The sequence below is a fragment of the Nyctereutes procyonoides genome, unplaced genomic scaffold (genome assembly GCF_905146905.1).
Source record: "Nyctereutes procyonoides isolate TBG_1078 unplaced genomic scaffold, NYPRO_anot_genome, whole genome shotgun sequence".
In the NCBI taxonomy this organism is placed as follows: Eukaryota; Metazoa; Chordata; class Mammalia; order Carnivora; family Canidae; genus Nyctereutes; species Nyctereutes procyonoides.
The window spans coordinates 16,468,801-16,483,269 of NW_026575040.1; the positions used below are offsets into that span (position 1 = coordinate 16,468,801).

Consider the following 14,469-nt stretch of genomic DNA (forward strand, 5'->3'; position numbering starts at 1 on the left):
GGGGGCCGCCCGGGACGTGGCCGGGGGTTGAAAGGCAAACCGGAGGCTGAGCAGGGATGAGTGTCCACTGGCGGCGGAGCACAGGCCAGGCCAAGGGCAGGCAAGGTCAGCGCGGCTGGAGCTCCGGGAGCCTCGTGCACCTGCCACTGCGCCATCTAGGAGGAGACCGGCAGGAAGCCCCAGGATCGTGCGACAGTCACTTCTGGAGTGTTGGGAGCTGAAATGAAGCAGCGCCGGTGAACACGCCTCGTGCACCGCCTTGCCCGGGCAGCCACCGCCCTAGGCACCAGCGAGGGGTCCCCGATGACCTCCCTCTGTCGGCACACGCCAGAAGGGGGGAAGCCGGCCCAGCGTGGGAACGAGGCAGTAGCGACTTCACTCTAACCGGCTGCCCTCTTGGGGCAGTTGCACTCCTGTCGGGTCACAGGGGACGTTTAAACAAGGAGGAGCCGGGGCGCCTGGGGGTTCAGTCAATGACACAGCTGCCTTCTACTCAGGTCATGGTCTGGGAGTCCGGAGATCCCCCGTCGGGCTCCCCGCTCGGTGCGGAGTCTGCTTCTCCCTCTCCCTCTGCCCCGCTTCCCTGCTGCTCTCTTTCACTCTCTCTCTCTCTCTCTCTCAAATATATAAATAAATCAAATCTTAAAGTAAACAGGGAAGAGCCAGATCGCGGTGACCTCGGGGTTGGGTGTCTAAACAGACGGTTCTCTAATGCAAGACGCAGAGCTGGGGATCCCTGGGTGGCTCAGCAGTTTAGCGCCTGCCTTCGGCCCAGAGGTGATCCTGGAGTCCTGGGATCGAGTCCCGCATCGGACTCCCTGCATGGAGCCTGCTTCTCCCTCTGCCTGTGTCTCTGCTTCTCTCTCTGTGTCTCTCATGAATAAATAAATAAAATCTTTAAAAAAAAAAAAAAACATGCAGAGCTGCTCCCTGGCAAACAGCCTCATCTCAAAGGTGCCTGGGCTTTCCCTGCTCCGAAACATGGAGAACTGGGAACCCTGTTTAGCCAAGTGATAAGTCACCAGATGGCTTTACATTGGTGGCAGCTGTCCGGGGCTGGGACGACCAGGGCCTACAAGGAAACCCACATCCCCCAGTAATCCCTGAGATTTTATTTTGATTGGCTTGACTCTGATTTACCCTAAGGAGGTATCCTCTGATGCGTTGGGACCAAACACCGTGCAATGGTTGTGTTCTCACAGGTGTTTAAATAGTCCCTACCCCCTCCGTGTCCTCCTCCACCTGCCCTGGTTCCGGACATCCAGCACCTGCAGCATGCAGACAGCCTGAGGTCACTCAGAGTAACAGCAGTGAGCTGCCGAGCCACAGGGGTCTACGTCATTTACTTTTTTTTTTTTTTAAGCAGCTCTTTTTGAGAATTTATATACTATTAAATCAACCCATTTAAAGTACCATTTAATAGTTTCTTTTCTTTTTTTTTTTTTTTAAGATTTTATTTATTTATTCATGAGAGACACAGAGAGAGACAGAGACACAAGCAGGCTCCATGCAGGGAGCCCGACATCCGACTTGATTCCGGGTGTCCAGGATCATACCCTGGGCCAAAGGCCGTGCCAAATCGCTGAGCCACCCGGGCTGCCCCCATTCAATAGTTTCTAGTGCAGAGTTGTACAACCATGTTTATAATCTAATTTTTTAAAGATTCTATTTATTTATTCATGAGACACAGAGAGAAAGAGAGAGGTGGAGACATAGGCAGAGGGAGAGGCAGGCTCCCTGCAGGGAGCCTCATGGAGGACTTGATCCCAGGACCCCGAGATCATGCCTGTAATCTATTTTTTAAATCTGTTTTTAAGTAAACTCTACACCCAACATGGGACTCACATTCATGACCCCGAGATTAAGAGTCGCATGCTCTACTGACTGAGCCAGCCAGGCACGCCCATCATAATCTAAATTTAGAATTTTCATCATCTCCAAAAAAGACCTCCTTCTCCTAACCCTCAGCCCCAGCCCTAGGGAACCACTAATCTACTTTCTTTCATTATAGACTAGCTTTCTCTGGATATTTCGTATAAATAGAATTATCCTTTTGTTAAATTTACTCCTATGTAGTATATTCTTTTGTATGTACTGTACATAGAATTGTTTTCTCTAATCTTGCTGGACTTGTTTATTGGTTCTCATAGTTATTTAGTGTACTTCTTAGGTTTTTCTATATGCAGGATCATCTCATCTGCAGACAGAGGTATTTTTACTTCTTTTCCAGTCTGAATGCCTTTTATTCTTCTTGACTGGCTACAGCTCCCAGTGCAGTATTGAACAGAAGCGGTGAGAGCTAACATCCCTGTTTCGTTGCTGATCTTAGGGGCAAGCATTATCCTCTAAAGATGTAAGCTAGGGGTACTTGAAGGGGGTGGGTGTCTTAACCCCAACCAGGGCTCATAAAGAAAGGTAGGAAAGTACCAGTGTGGCCTGTGGCAGGACCTGAGGCTGGAAGCCAGTTGGGGCCACACCGGACAGGACCCATGAAGGCTCTTGGTCCATTTCCCAAGAGCAGGGAAGAAGCTGTTAGGATCTTTAATGCAGAGTGAAGTGAACTAATAGACATTGAGGTGGGGGAGCCCAGAAAAGAAGCAACTGGCAGCAAAGACAGGAAGGAGGAAGAACAGCCAGGGGCGATGGGGAAAAGAGCCAGGGGGTGACTCCCAGGATTGCTGTAGGAAGGACAGTCCTACATTTCCGAGGGTCATCTATCTTCTCCCCATTAAGAGGCCCTCCTGGCCCCTTTCCCTGGAGACTACACCTAAGCCCCAATACTCTTGGGCCCAGATGCCTCATCAACCTGCACTAATGTTGGTAGGTCTCCCCCCCCCCCCTACCAGAGAGGCCAGATCTCCACCTGTGAGTATTTGGGGAGAGTGTGTGTGTACCCTCCCAACCCTGTACCCTGGAATTACCAGGCTGGAGGCTTTCCTCACTCCCAGGGTATTCTGATGCACACCCCTCCTCTCCACACTCCCCTTCCTTGTTGCTGGGAAATCAGATGACTTCTGGTATCCAGGCTAATGGCTCTTATTAACCAAATGCTGACACATCCCTAATATATAGGTTGCTTAATTAAAAGCCTGCTTGCCTGGCCAGCTTTCAGAGAAGCAAGCACTTCTTGAGCAGGGAGTGGGGATTTCCAATAGACTAGGGAGGAAATGATGTCATGCTAATGATCTATAAGATGCCTTTCCTCTATGATGAAAGAAAAGTGCTTGGTGGTGGGTGGGAAGGTGGGGACAGGGGCTGACCTAAGAAGAATGGAGCCTGAGGAACCTTGGGATTTGCTACCCCATCCCCCAGGCAGCCCTCTGAAACCCCACCCCTGACAGGAACAGTCCTACCCACCCCCCAGCTGGCAGCCAGTACCTAACCCCCCCCCAAAAGATACTCTGATCTAAGTTGCTCATCAGCACCCAGTTAGCATCTCTTATCATGGGACCTCAGCAAAGACGGATTGGCTCTGGCCTCCTGAGACCACAGCTCAAAGCTGGGTATGTATTTCCCCTCCAGAACTCAGGCTGGAAGAAAGATCCTCCCGTCCCCTCTTCCTGCCACAGGTGTGAACAGACCTGGCCTAACAGCCAGCCCCACCGAGTTGAGTATAGCCCAGTTTTTCCTAGAGAAATCGTAAGCCTGTTTCTTTTGTGAGCAAATGAATGTAGGCTTTTCCTTGTTTTGTTCTTAAGCAAAGTGGGAAAGAAAATGTTTTCTATTCCCTTTTTTTTTTCCTAAATGCCTTGTATGAGAACATATTTAACAAACAGTTGTTTCAGATACAAGTTTAAAGATCTCTTGAGGTGGCTCAGTCGGTTGGGCATCTGCTTTTGGCTTGGGTCACGATCCCGGGGTCCTGGGATAGAGTCCCAGATCAGGCTTCCTGCTTCTCCCTCTCCCCCCTGCTTGTGCTCTCGCTCGCTAGCTTTCACTCTCAAATAAATAAAATCTTAAAAAGTAAGAAAGAGGAAGGATCTCTCAAGCTGCAGTTCTGTGCTTTTGAGACAACGTCTGAATGGATCCTGGAGGCAGTATAGTGTGTGGAAAGAGTACATTGAGAGCTCGAAGACTAGGATGAGGGGCCTAGTGCTGGAGATGGTTTTGATGACCACGATGAGGACGGGGAGGTGCTACTGGGCATCCAGAGGGTAGAGGCCAGGGATGCTGCTCGACACCCTGCGGTGTGTAGGACAGCCCCTCCACAGGGAATTATCAGCACTGCTGACCCTGGGGGCCAGTAGTGCTGAGATGAGAAATTGCTGTGGTTAAACTCTCGCACAAGAATATTCAAAGCAGCCTTTTTATTTTTTTGCAAATATGCTAGAGACTGAAATCCTCCCAAATGAGCATCAACAGTGGACTGCGTAAGTAAACTGTAACATAGTCATGCCCTGGAAGAGTGTAAGGCCATGAGGACACATGGCACCTGGGGGGCTCAGCAGGCTAAACCTCCAACTCTCGATTTTGGCTCAGGTCATGAGCTCAGGGTTGTGAGATCCAGCCCCACCCACATCGGGTTCTGCGCTGGGCGTTGAGCTAGCTGACGATTCTTTCTCTCCCTCTCCCCACCCCTGTCCTTCTTAAAAAAAAAAAAAAAAAGAACGTGATTCTTTTTATACAATTAAAAAAACAGGCAAACTGGGGCGCCTAGGCAGCTCAGTGGGTTGAGCGTCTGCCTTTGGCTCAGGTCACGATCCCAGAGTCCTGGGATGGAGTCCTGCATCTGGCTCCCTGCTGCCTGGGGAGCCTGCTTCTCCCTCCCCCTCTGCCAGCTGCTCCCCCCAGCTTGTACACTCTCTCAAATAAATAATAAATAAATAAATAAATAATAAATAAATTCTTTAAAAAAAAAAACAGGCAAATTATGTGTACTGTTTAGGGATACTTGTGTGTGTGTGGTAAACCCACAAAAGCGGAATTATTAATACAAAATGCAGGGTGGTGTTTGATTCTGGGAAGGCTTGCTGTTGGGGAGAGGCACCTACAGGCTTCTGTGGCCCTGGTAAAGGTTCTGTTTCTGAAGTTTGGGGTGGGACTACTTTTATTCTCAAAGTTTGGGGAGTGGTGTATCATCTAAGGATGGAGCCGGATGTGACCCGGAGCAGGTCGGAGCTGGCCCCGTGCCCCAGACCACTACATGGTGCTGCCTTCTGCTAGGTCCCGTCTCTCATCTGCCTCCACTCTCTCCACAGCGTCCGGAGACAAACGACCAGCCGGCCTCCCCCAGCAGGGGGCAGACCCAAGCCCCAGCCCAAGCCTAAGCCTCAGGTGCCACAGTGCAAGGCTCTGTATGCCTATGATGCTCAGGACACAGATGAACTCAGCTTCAATGCCAATGACATTATCGATATTATCAAAGAAGGTAAGTGCGTGGCTGGCTGGCTCAGAGAGCCTCCTAAAAAACATTCGGTCACATTGCTATAAGAACTAGTTTAAACACAAAGAGTTCAGTTATAGGCTCCTCTAACTGAAACTTGTAGCAGGAGTCTGGCCTTCAGGCTCAGTTTGATCAAGGCTCTAACTTTTTTTTTTTTTAATACTTCTTTCAGCTCTGCCTTCTTTGTGTTTGCTCCTTTCTTGGGCTGTTTTCCCTTATGCAGCAAAATGGCTGCATCAGTTCCAGCAAACAGATCAAACTGTCTGAAATCTACTTTGTCTTTGAAGTTTCTATTGGCCATTAGACAAAAGTCCTAGGTTTCACTCTGATTAGACGAAATTAGCCATGTGCCTATCCCTGAATCTCTGTAGAAAGATAAGGCTATACCTGAAGTAGGTTAGGTGTGGCAGGGACTTCTGTAGGAAAGAGTTAGGACTATCCCACCCAAACTTAATGTGCTCTTCACACGGAAGGTAGATGGAATGGAAGCCGGGGAGGACCTACGACATCTGTTATAATAGCAATCTGTGAGCTTGGCTGAATGCTTTACTAATTTGGTAGAGAAGATAAGTTAGAATGTAATAAACATATGACCAAACATTTGTCCTTTTGAAGTATTTTTTAAAAGATGACTTCTGGAATGCCTGAGTGGCATAGTCGTTTGAGTGTTGACTCTTGGTTTCTTCTCATCATGATCTCAGGGTCATGGGATCGAGCCTCATGTTGGGCTCAGCGGGGAGTCTGCTTGGGAGTCTCTCTCTCCCTCTCCCCCTCCCTGCCACGCTCTCTCTCTCTAAAGTAAATAAAACTTTAAATAATAATAATAATAGGGATCCCTGGGTGGCTCAGCGGTTGAGCCCCTGCCTTCAGCCCAGGGTGTGATCCTGGAGACCCATGATCGAGTCCCACATCAGGCTCCCTGCATGGAGCCTGCTTCTCCCTCTGCCTGTGTCTCTGCCTCTCTCTCTCTCTGTGTGTGTGTGTGTCTCTCATGAATAAATAAATAAAATCTTAAAAAATAATAATAATAACAATAATAAACTCCTTAGAATGTTAAAAAAGCACCATGAAGGAAATGACATTTGTGGTGAGGAATGGGGAGAGAGACAGATAAGCCAGAGGCTAGAGAAAGCAGGTCATTTTAGGAAGATGAGCCGATGCTCAACTCAGCCTTGTGGCAGGATCCCCCAGGTGATGTCACAGGAGGCGAGATGAAGCTAGGAGTGGCCCTGAATGTTAGGCTCGAGAGGACTCGTGGACAGTGCGGAGCCATCCATCATGAGCAGAACAAGGACAGCATGTGAGGGAAGTGGGCCTTGGTGAGTTTACCCTTCAAGAAGAGGTGCCAAGGACAGACAGTCCTGAGAATGGTGTTTTTAACCAATTCCGTCATCACCTGGGCTCACTCAGGAGACGTATATGTCCCTGGACCGACATCCTTCTAATCGGCCTCTAGGGATTATTTTGACCTCCTTTAGCCATCTAGTTTGCTATAGGCTTAATATTTTAGCCATTTAGTGTTTTTTTTTAAGATTTTATTTATTTATTCATGAGAGACACTGAGAGAGAGAGAGAGAGAGAGAGAGAGAGAGAGAGAGAGAGAGGCAGGCAGAGACACAGGCAGAGGGAGAAGCAGGCTCCATGCAGGGAGCCCAATGTGGGACTCGATCCCGGGACTCCAGGATCATGCCCTGGGCTGAAAGCAGGCGCTAAACCACTGAGCCACTCAGGGATCCCCTATTTTAGCCATTTAGTATCCTTCCTAGAAAGTGTTGGAGTAAAAATAAAAGTTGGAATAAATGCTTAGTAAACACAAATGAGTTTTTATCACCAGCTCTGTTCAGCAAAAATATTGGAGATGACCAATTACCCAGTAGCTGAGGTTAGCTAAAGAAGCTTTACAATATGCATTCACTGAACCTCAGTGACAGACATTTTTATTGTAGATAATGATGCAGTAGTGTAATATGCTTATTGACATAGAAAAATGTTCATGGGAAAAAGGCTATAGACTGTGGACTTTAGTCTCATTTTTATAAAAATATAAAACAAATGGCTGAGTGTATGTATACACATATTCACATGTGGTCTCCTTGAGTGTTGAATTTTGAGTATTGCTTTATTTCTCAATATTTCAGATTTTTCCAGAAATATATGTATTTTGGTTATAAATCAAAGTAATTACATATTTGTGTGAAATGCCGAGTCCTTGAAGTTCTCAGAAAATGCTATAAATTGTCACTGTAATTTATGCAGTGCAGTGTGAGTATATGAATAGACATATAGATAAATGGGACAGAACAGAATCCAGAAACAGACCCATGTGTATACAGGTGTTTAATACAGGATAAATGTGGCATTTGAAATCAGGGGAAAGAAGAGACAGTGACTTTCCATTTGGAAAAGAAAATAAAGTTAGAGCTCTATCTCATACACAAAATAAATATCAGATGAATTAAAGATATATAACTGAATTATAAAAATCCTAGAAGGAAACCTAGAATATTGTGTTAATCTTTGAGGAGGGAAAGTCTTCCTGTGGAGGACATTAAACCCCCAAACCATAGAAGATTTAAACCTCATCAAAAGGTGAAATCAAAATCTTCTGTATGGTGACTTGCACCAGACACCAAGTTAAATGATAAAAAACAGACTGGGAGGAAATGTTTTCCACATCTAAATAGCTCCTGCACATGAACAGTGAGAAACAGTCTGGTCTGAAAGTGGACCAAGGCTACTGAGGCAATGCAGGCCAGAGCCTCCCTGCTCATCAGGGGGATGGAAAAAGACTCCACCTGGGGCTCCAGCAAAAGACTAAGATATGATTCAGCCCACGTTCCCTTATCCAAAACTTTTTTTTTTTTTTTAAGATTTTGTTTATTTATTCATGAGAGACACAGAGAGGCAGAGGCAGAGAGAAGCAGGCTCTATTAGCAGGGAGCCTGATGTGAGACTCGATCCCAGGACTCCAGGATCATGCCCTAGGCTGAAGGCAGATGCTCCACCGCTGAGCCACCCAGGTGTCCCCCCTTATCCAAATCTTTAAGGTAAATGAGTTTGAGAGATCAGAGATGGTTAGATAGACAATAATAGGGTGTGTATGTGTAATATATACATCATATCATAAATTAGAACACCCCTTATGGTTCCCAGGGCAATGTCCTGCGTCAAACTCAGTATCTCTGCTGAGCAACATGATGAGCATTCACACTCTGTGGGAGGAGATCTCATAAACTCACATCAGTTCAGGTCAAGTGTTGCCATCCAGTGAATTTACAGACCTTTTAAGAACTTTTTCAGAACTTTCTGGATTTTGTCATTGCAAATAAAGGGTGAACTATAATATCTGTGGTAAGTCCAGGAGAAAGATACCTTCTTTCAGAGTTTACTGCTAGAATCGACTTTTGTGGAGGAAATATAACAGTTATGTATCAAAATTTTAAAATCCCCATGTCAAAATAATTACTTGGGTTTTATATTTAATCCCTTCCACCAAGATAAATCCCAAATACATAAATATGTAAATATATAAAATAGGAGTTCTAGACCTAAGTATGGGGGAAGTTTCTTTTTTTAATAATATCAATGTGGTAAAGGATGTACAAAACTGATAGAAAAATCAAGAAGCTGTAAGATAATAGATCATTTGATTCAATACTTACATGTTAAGATATAATTAAAAATGGGAGGAGGGGCACCTATGGGGTCAAAGGAATATTTGCAACCCATAGGACAAATTCACTAATATATAAAGAATTCCTAATCAGTAAGATAAAGCCCAATAGCTGGTAGAGAAATAGGCAAATGACAGGAATTCATGCAGCTATTGGAAGAGCATATGGAAACTATATACTGATATGAAATGATCTATAGTATGTATTATTAAGGTTAAAAATAGGGACGCCTTGGTGGCTCAGCAGTTAAGCGTCTGGGGTCCTGGGATCGAGTCCCACATCGGGCTCCCTGCATGGAGCCTGCTTCTCCCTCTGCCTGTGTCTCTGCCTCTCTCTCTCTCTCTCTCTCTCTCTCTCTCTCTCTCTCTCTCTGTGTGTGTGTGTGTGTGTGTGTCTCTCATGAAGACACAGCCCATGTTCCCTTATCCAAATCTTTTTATATGATTTATAAATATAAATAAACTCTTTTAAAAAAATAAAATATAAAAAAAATTAAAAATGAGATAGACATGGAAAGACAGTAAGTATTGAAAAGCATGATGCAGAATAGTAAGAGTGGCCGGTTTCTGTTTAAAATGAACCTGAGTGTGGTTATAATCACAGCAGAGGGTCTGGGAGGATGAAGACCCCATACTCATTACTGGTGGAGGGAGGGCCTGGGAGATGTTGCGAATCAGGTTCTCCCAGCAACTTTGGCGCTGGAGGAAGGCGAGGGAAGGGTGTGGTGGGGAAAAGTGGGGACAGGGCTGGGGGCCATCCCCCACCACCCTGGGCCCCAAGGGAGCCAACAGCCTCCAGCTGACAGCAAAGCCGCACATGGGAGCAGCAAGTTCTTCCTTGAACTGGGCCCTGAGTGCGAGGTCTGTGTCTGCTGTCGGGGAGGGGTTACTTTTTACAACAAACTCTTTCATGTAAAAGAAAATAAAGGGGACACCTGGGTGGCTCAGTGGGTTAAATGTCTGTCTTTGGCTCAGCTCATGATCCCGGGGTCCCTGCTCAGTGGAGCGTCTGCTTCTCCCCTCCCCGCCACTCATGCTCTCGCTCACTCTCAAATGAAGAAAAATCTTTTTATTTTTATTTTTTTTGAAGATTTTATTTATTTATCCATGAGAGACACAGAGAGAGAAACAGAGAGGCAGGGACACAGAGACAGAGGGAGAAGCAGGCTCCATGCTTCTCATGCAAAAAAGAAAATAGGGCAGCCTGAGTGGCTCAGCGGTTTAGCGCTGCCTTCAACCCAGGGTGATTCTGGGGACCCGGGATTGAGTCCCACATCGGACTCCCTGCATAGAGCCTGCTTCTCCCTCTGCCTGTCTGTCTCTCTCTCTCTCTCTATTCTCTGTGTCTCTCATGAATAAGTAAAATCTTAAAAAAAAAAGAAAAGAAGAAGGAAAAAGGACGGAGATGGAGCCAAATCACCTTTGCCCATGTGACACACCCGCGGGAGCAGGGTGTGCAGCTCAGGCGAAACTGCCTTGCCCACCCTCACTCTCACCATCTGTCTCCCGCAGATCCTTCTGGCTGGTGGACGGGTCGACTACGAGGCAAGCAGGGCCTGTTCCCCAACAACTATGTGACCAAGATCTGAGGCGCGCAGAGACTCTAACGCACGGGTGAAGGAGCTCCAGGCAGGGAAGGGGACATTCGGGGCTCTCTCTCTGATCCATAGCGAGCAGTTGCTTCCTTCTCCAAGGCCTAGAGTTTTTCTGGCACCTTCCCCATGGAGGACATTGAAAAGCTGGGCTGGGGACAAGGAGTGTCACTCCATAAACGATCCTAAAAGGTAGCCTATTCCTAGGAGCCCAGGAGGGCAAAACAACCACGTACTAAGATTTATTTATTGTATTTAAACCTGGTGAGAGGACAGGCGAGGGCCACCCAGACCTTGTTGGCTCTGTCACAGCAGCAGCCCGCTCGCTCACCAGGCCCAGGGAACGGCTGGAGGCGGCCGCTGACAAGTGCCTTTAGTCAAAGAGCACATTTCTCCCATCCTTCTTTTCCTTCCCCGACACACACATTCCTCTCTGCCACTTTCCCTCAGGGAGGACCTGCCCTCTGCAGGCTGGGCTTGGCGTGAGCGGGCACTTGCCATGCACATGCCGAGGGCCGGCATGGCCGGCGGAGCCCACGGGTGTAGAGGGGCGCTGGTCCCCACTTCGCCAGGACCGTCGCGTTGCCGGGCTGAGCGGGGGCCGGGGGCTGGGCTGTTGGCCTTGCTTACTCTGGGTCTTCAGTTGGAATGTGGCTGGCCCATGTTGGTTTTGTGTTTCGTGCTGTACCTATTACAAGAAGGATCTCTTTTTTTCAAGCTGTACATTTATAAAAACAGATCATATACTGTATATATAAAAATCTTAAGATGGTAGAAACATGTATGAATGTACTAAGTAGTATTCCACTGTACTTATTCATAATGTAGGTTTTATTACAAGACTCCCACCAGGTACTTACAAATGTGCACTACTCCTTTTCAACTATAGAATCAGTGTTACTGCTTTCTAGCCCAGCCCCTGCAGACCCTCCCCAGCTCTTTCCCTGTAGGTAATTTCCTCTGTCCCCTGTGTCCCTCCCCCTACCTCCTAAATAAATAAAGGAATCAGTGAACCACCTGCTCCTTTGTGACATTTGTTACAGGTTGAATTGTGTCTCTCGACCCCCCTCCCCAAAAAAAAGATACGTTGAAGCCCTAACCCCTAGGCACCCGCAATATGACCTTATTTGGAAATACAGTCTTTACAGAGATAAAATGAAGTCATTGGGGTAGGCCCTCCTCCAACATACCTGGTGTTCTGGTGAAGGCACTTGGACTCGGACGGACAGAGGAAAGAGGACGTGAAGGGATAGCCACCTGCAGCCAAGATGAGCTTCCCTCGCAGCCCTCAGAAGGAACGCAGATCTTGAACTTCAGGCTTCCACAGCTGGGAGACGACACGTCTCTGTTGCTAGCCCCCCAGTGTGTGGCACTTTGTGAAGGGAGCCTGGCAGGCCAGTGCAGCGTTTAGGACAGAAATAGGGAGAAGTTGGAAACGGGACTGTCGGTGAGGCAGTGGTCCTCGGAGGGAGACTGTCACTTCTCTGCCTCTTCTCCTCCTTGCCTTAGCCTTTCTGAAGCTATTGGGAAAGTAGGGTTTGACCCTTTTAGTCATTCCAAGATTCCCGAGCCCAAGGGGAAAAATCATCAAGGGTTACAAATGAGGGAAAAATAGTATCTGAACTTGGAACACAGTAAGCCACTTAATTGTGTGTGTTCAAGAACAGAACAGTAACACCCAATGTTTAAAGCCTGTTTTGGTTCCAAGGCGCCTGGGTGGCTGAGTCGGGTGCACAGCCAGCCGACTCTTGATTTCGTTTCAGGTCATGATCTCAGAGTGGTGAGATCGAGCCCCATGTCGGGCTCTGTGCTGAGCACAGAGTCTGCTTGTCCCTCCCCCTCTGCTGCCCCTGCCCTCCCCCAAACTCTTTCTCTAAATAAAATTTAAGAAAAAAATAAAACAATTTGGGGCCGAATGACAGGACAACCTGAATTAAGCATAGGTTATTTTGAAAAGGTCTCCCTTGAGGTTGTTAACTCAAGCTATGGAGGAACCATGGTGGCCTTGGGCAGTGGAAGGAATCACTTGTGAAATTCCTTAAATAAAAATGTGTTCATAAAAAAGGATGAGATCATGCCACTTGAGACAACAGGGATAGACCTAGAGGGTACGATGCTAAGTGAAATAAGGCTGAGAAAGACAAATACCATGTGAACCCATTCGTAAGTACAATCTAGGAAAAAAAAGAATGAACAAAAAACAGAATCAAATTTATAAATACAGAGAACTGGTGGTTGGCAGAGGGGAGGGGGGTGGGGGGGAAGGGCAAAATGGGTGAGGGCGCGAGGGAGATCCAGGCTTCTGGTCATGGAATGAGTCCCTTATCGGAATAGAAGGCACAGTGTAGGGAATACAGTCAGTGACACTGTAACAGTGATGTGACGAGACAGAGGGTAGCTCCACTTGTGAACACAGCAGAATGTATCAAATTGTCAAATCACTGAGTTATATGCCTGAAACTACTGAGGCATTGTGTGCCAGCTACACTCAGAACAAAAATTATTGGCTTTACCTAGTTTTCCTAATGTTATGCATTAAAAAAAAAAAAAACTCCCTGAGGGAAAAAATCAGTCTCGGCTGCTTTTAATGACTGGCCTTTAATCTGACGTGTAACTGGGACCCCTCAGGCTCTAGGTAACAGCACAGACACTGAGTCTAACATCCACAAAGGCAGCAAGAACAGCCCCAGTCCTGCCCCCATGTGCCCCACCTACAGCCAGGCAGGAAGTCTGCTTCTCCCTCTCCCTCAGCCCCTCCCCAAACTCGTTCTCTCTCAGATCTGAAAAAATTAAAAAAAAAAAAACAAAAACAAAAAAAACAAAGAACATTCCTTGCAAAGTCCACACACCATGTCCACTCATATTCTAGTGGCCAGAACTTACTCACGTGGCCTCACTGCCAGGGAAGCTGGGAGTCTCTTGCTGGGAGAATTAGCCTCAGTGCAGAGAGCAGCTTGCCAGGGCACCAGGGAGAGAGCTTCCCCTTCAGGCATGTCTCCTTCCAAGCAGCAATGTCCACAAGAACAAGAGCGAGACAACCCAGCCACCATGTAATCCTGTAACTGCCCACATAACTGATGATCACTGGCTTGTGTGCCACAGAGCGAGGATTACAGAAAATCCCAATTTTTTCTCTTCTGGACTCCCTCCAGACTCCGCAGACTTCCCGAGTGGAGCTGGGCAGACTAAGGGCCCCTGCCTCTACTTGCTGCTTTTAGCATGGTCTCAGGAATGCAGTACGCACAGGACACATCTTCAGTGGAGAACCTAATGATGTTCCTGGTACCCTTCACTTTTATGGTCAGAGAGCGGAAGCCATTCTGCAACATCTGCTCGTTCCCTTTCCTGACTCGTGTTGGGTCTCTCCCGAGGCCTAGCTGGCCTTCACAGCTGCTCCTGAACTTAGGAGTTTCACTCTTACCAGTTACTTCACACCTTTCTGTCCTCCAGTCCTGTACCTGTCCCCTCTGACAGGCATGGCCTAGGCTAAAACCACTTTGCAATGAAAGGCTCAGTACAGTTCACTACCTTGCCCAAGGTCACGTAGTTTGTAAGTAGAGGAACCATCATTTGACCGTTGATCTGACCCCGAGGCCCATGCTTTTCATTTTTGTCTTCAATCCAGCTAGTATCAAGGAGTTTGATAGGCTAATGTCAACCTTTCAACTTCCAATTCTCTTTTTCTCAAAAAGCAAGAATCAAAATTTTTTTTAAAAAGGAAGAAAACCTCACAAATAGGACTCAATAGCTTTAAATTTGCAAACTCCTTTGATGGGCAAGCATGGTGTCTAACATATCTTTGAATGCCCAGAGTGCGTCTC

General features: G+C 47.1%; 1 protein-coding gene across 2 annotated transcripts in view; it reads left to right on the forward strand.

Moving 5' to 3' along the window:
• Positions 1 to 11,664, forward strand: part of MYO1E (myosin IE) — a 201,962-nt gene extending 190,298 nt beyond the window's left edge. For both annotated transcript variants that reach the window (XM_055320041.1, XM_055320040.1), the window contains 2 exons: positions 5,199 to 5,368; positions 10,569 to 11,664. In XM_055320041.1, coding sequence (XP_055176016.1) covers positions 5,199 to 5,368; positions 10,569 to 10,645 — 247 coding nt within the window. In that variant the 3' untranslated portion in view covers positions 10,646 to 11,664. The remainder of the gene's footprint in view (positions 1 to 5,198; positions 5,369 to 10,568) is intronic.
• The last annotated feature ends 2,805 nt before the right edge of the window (positions 11,665 to 14,469 follow it).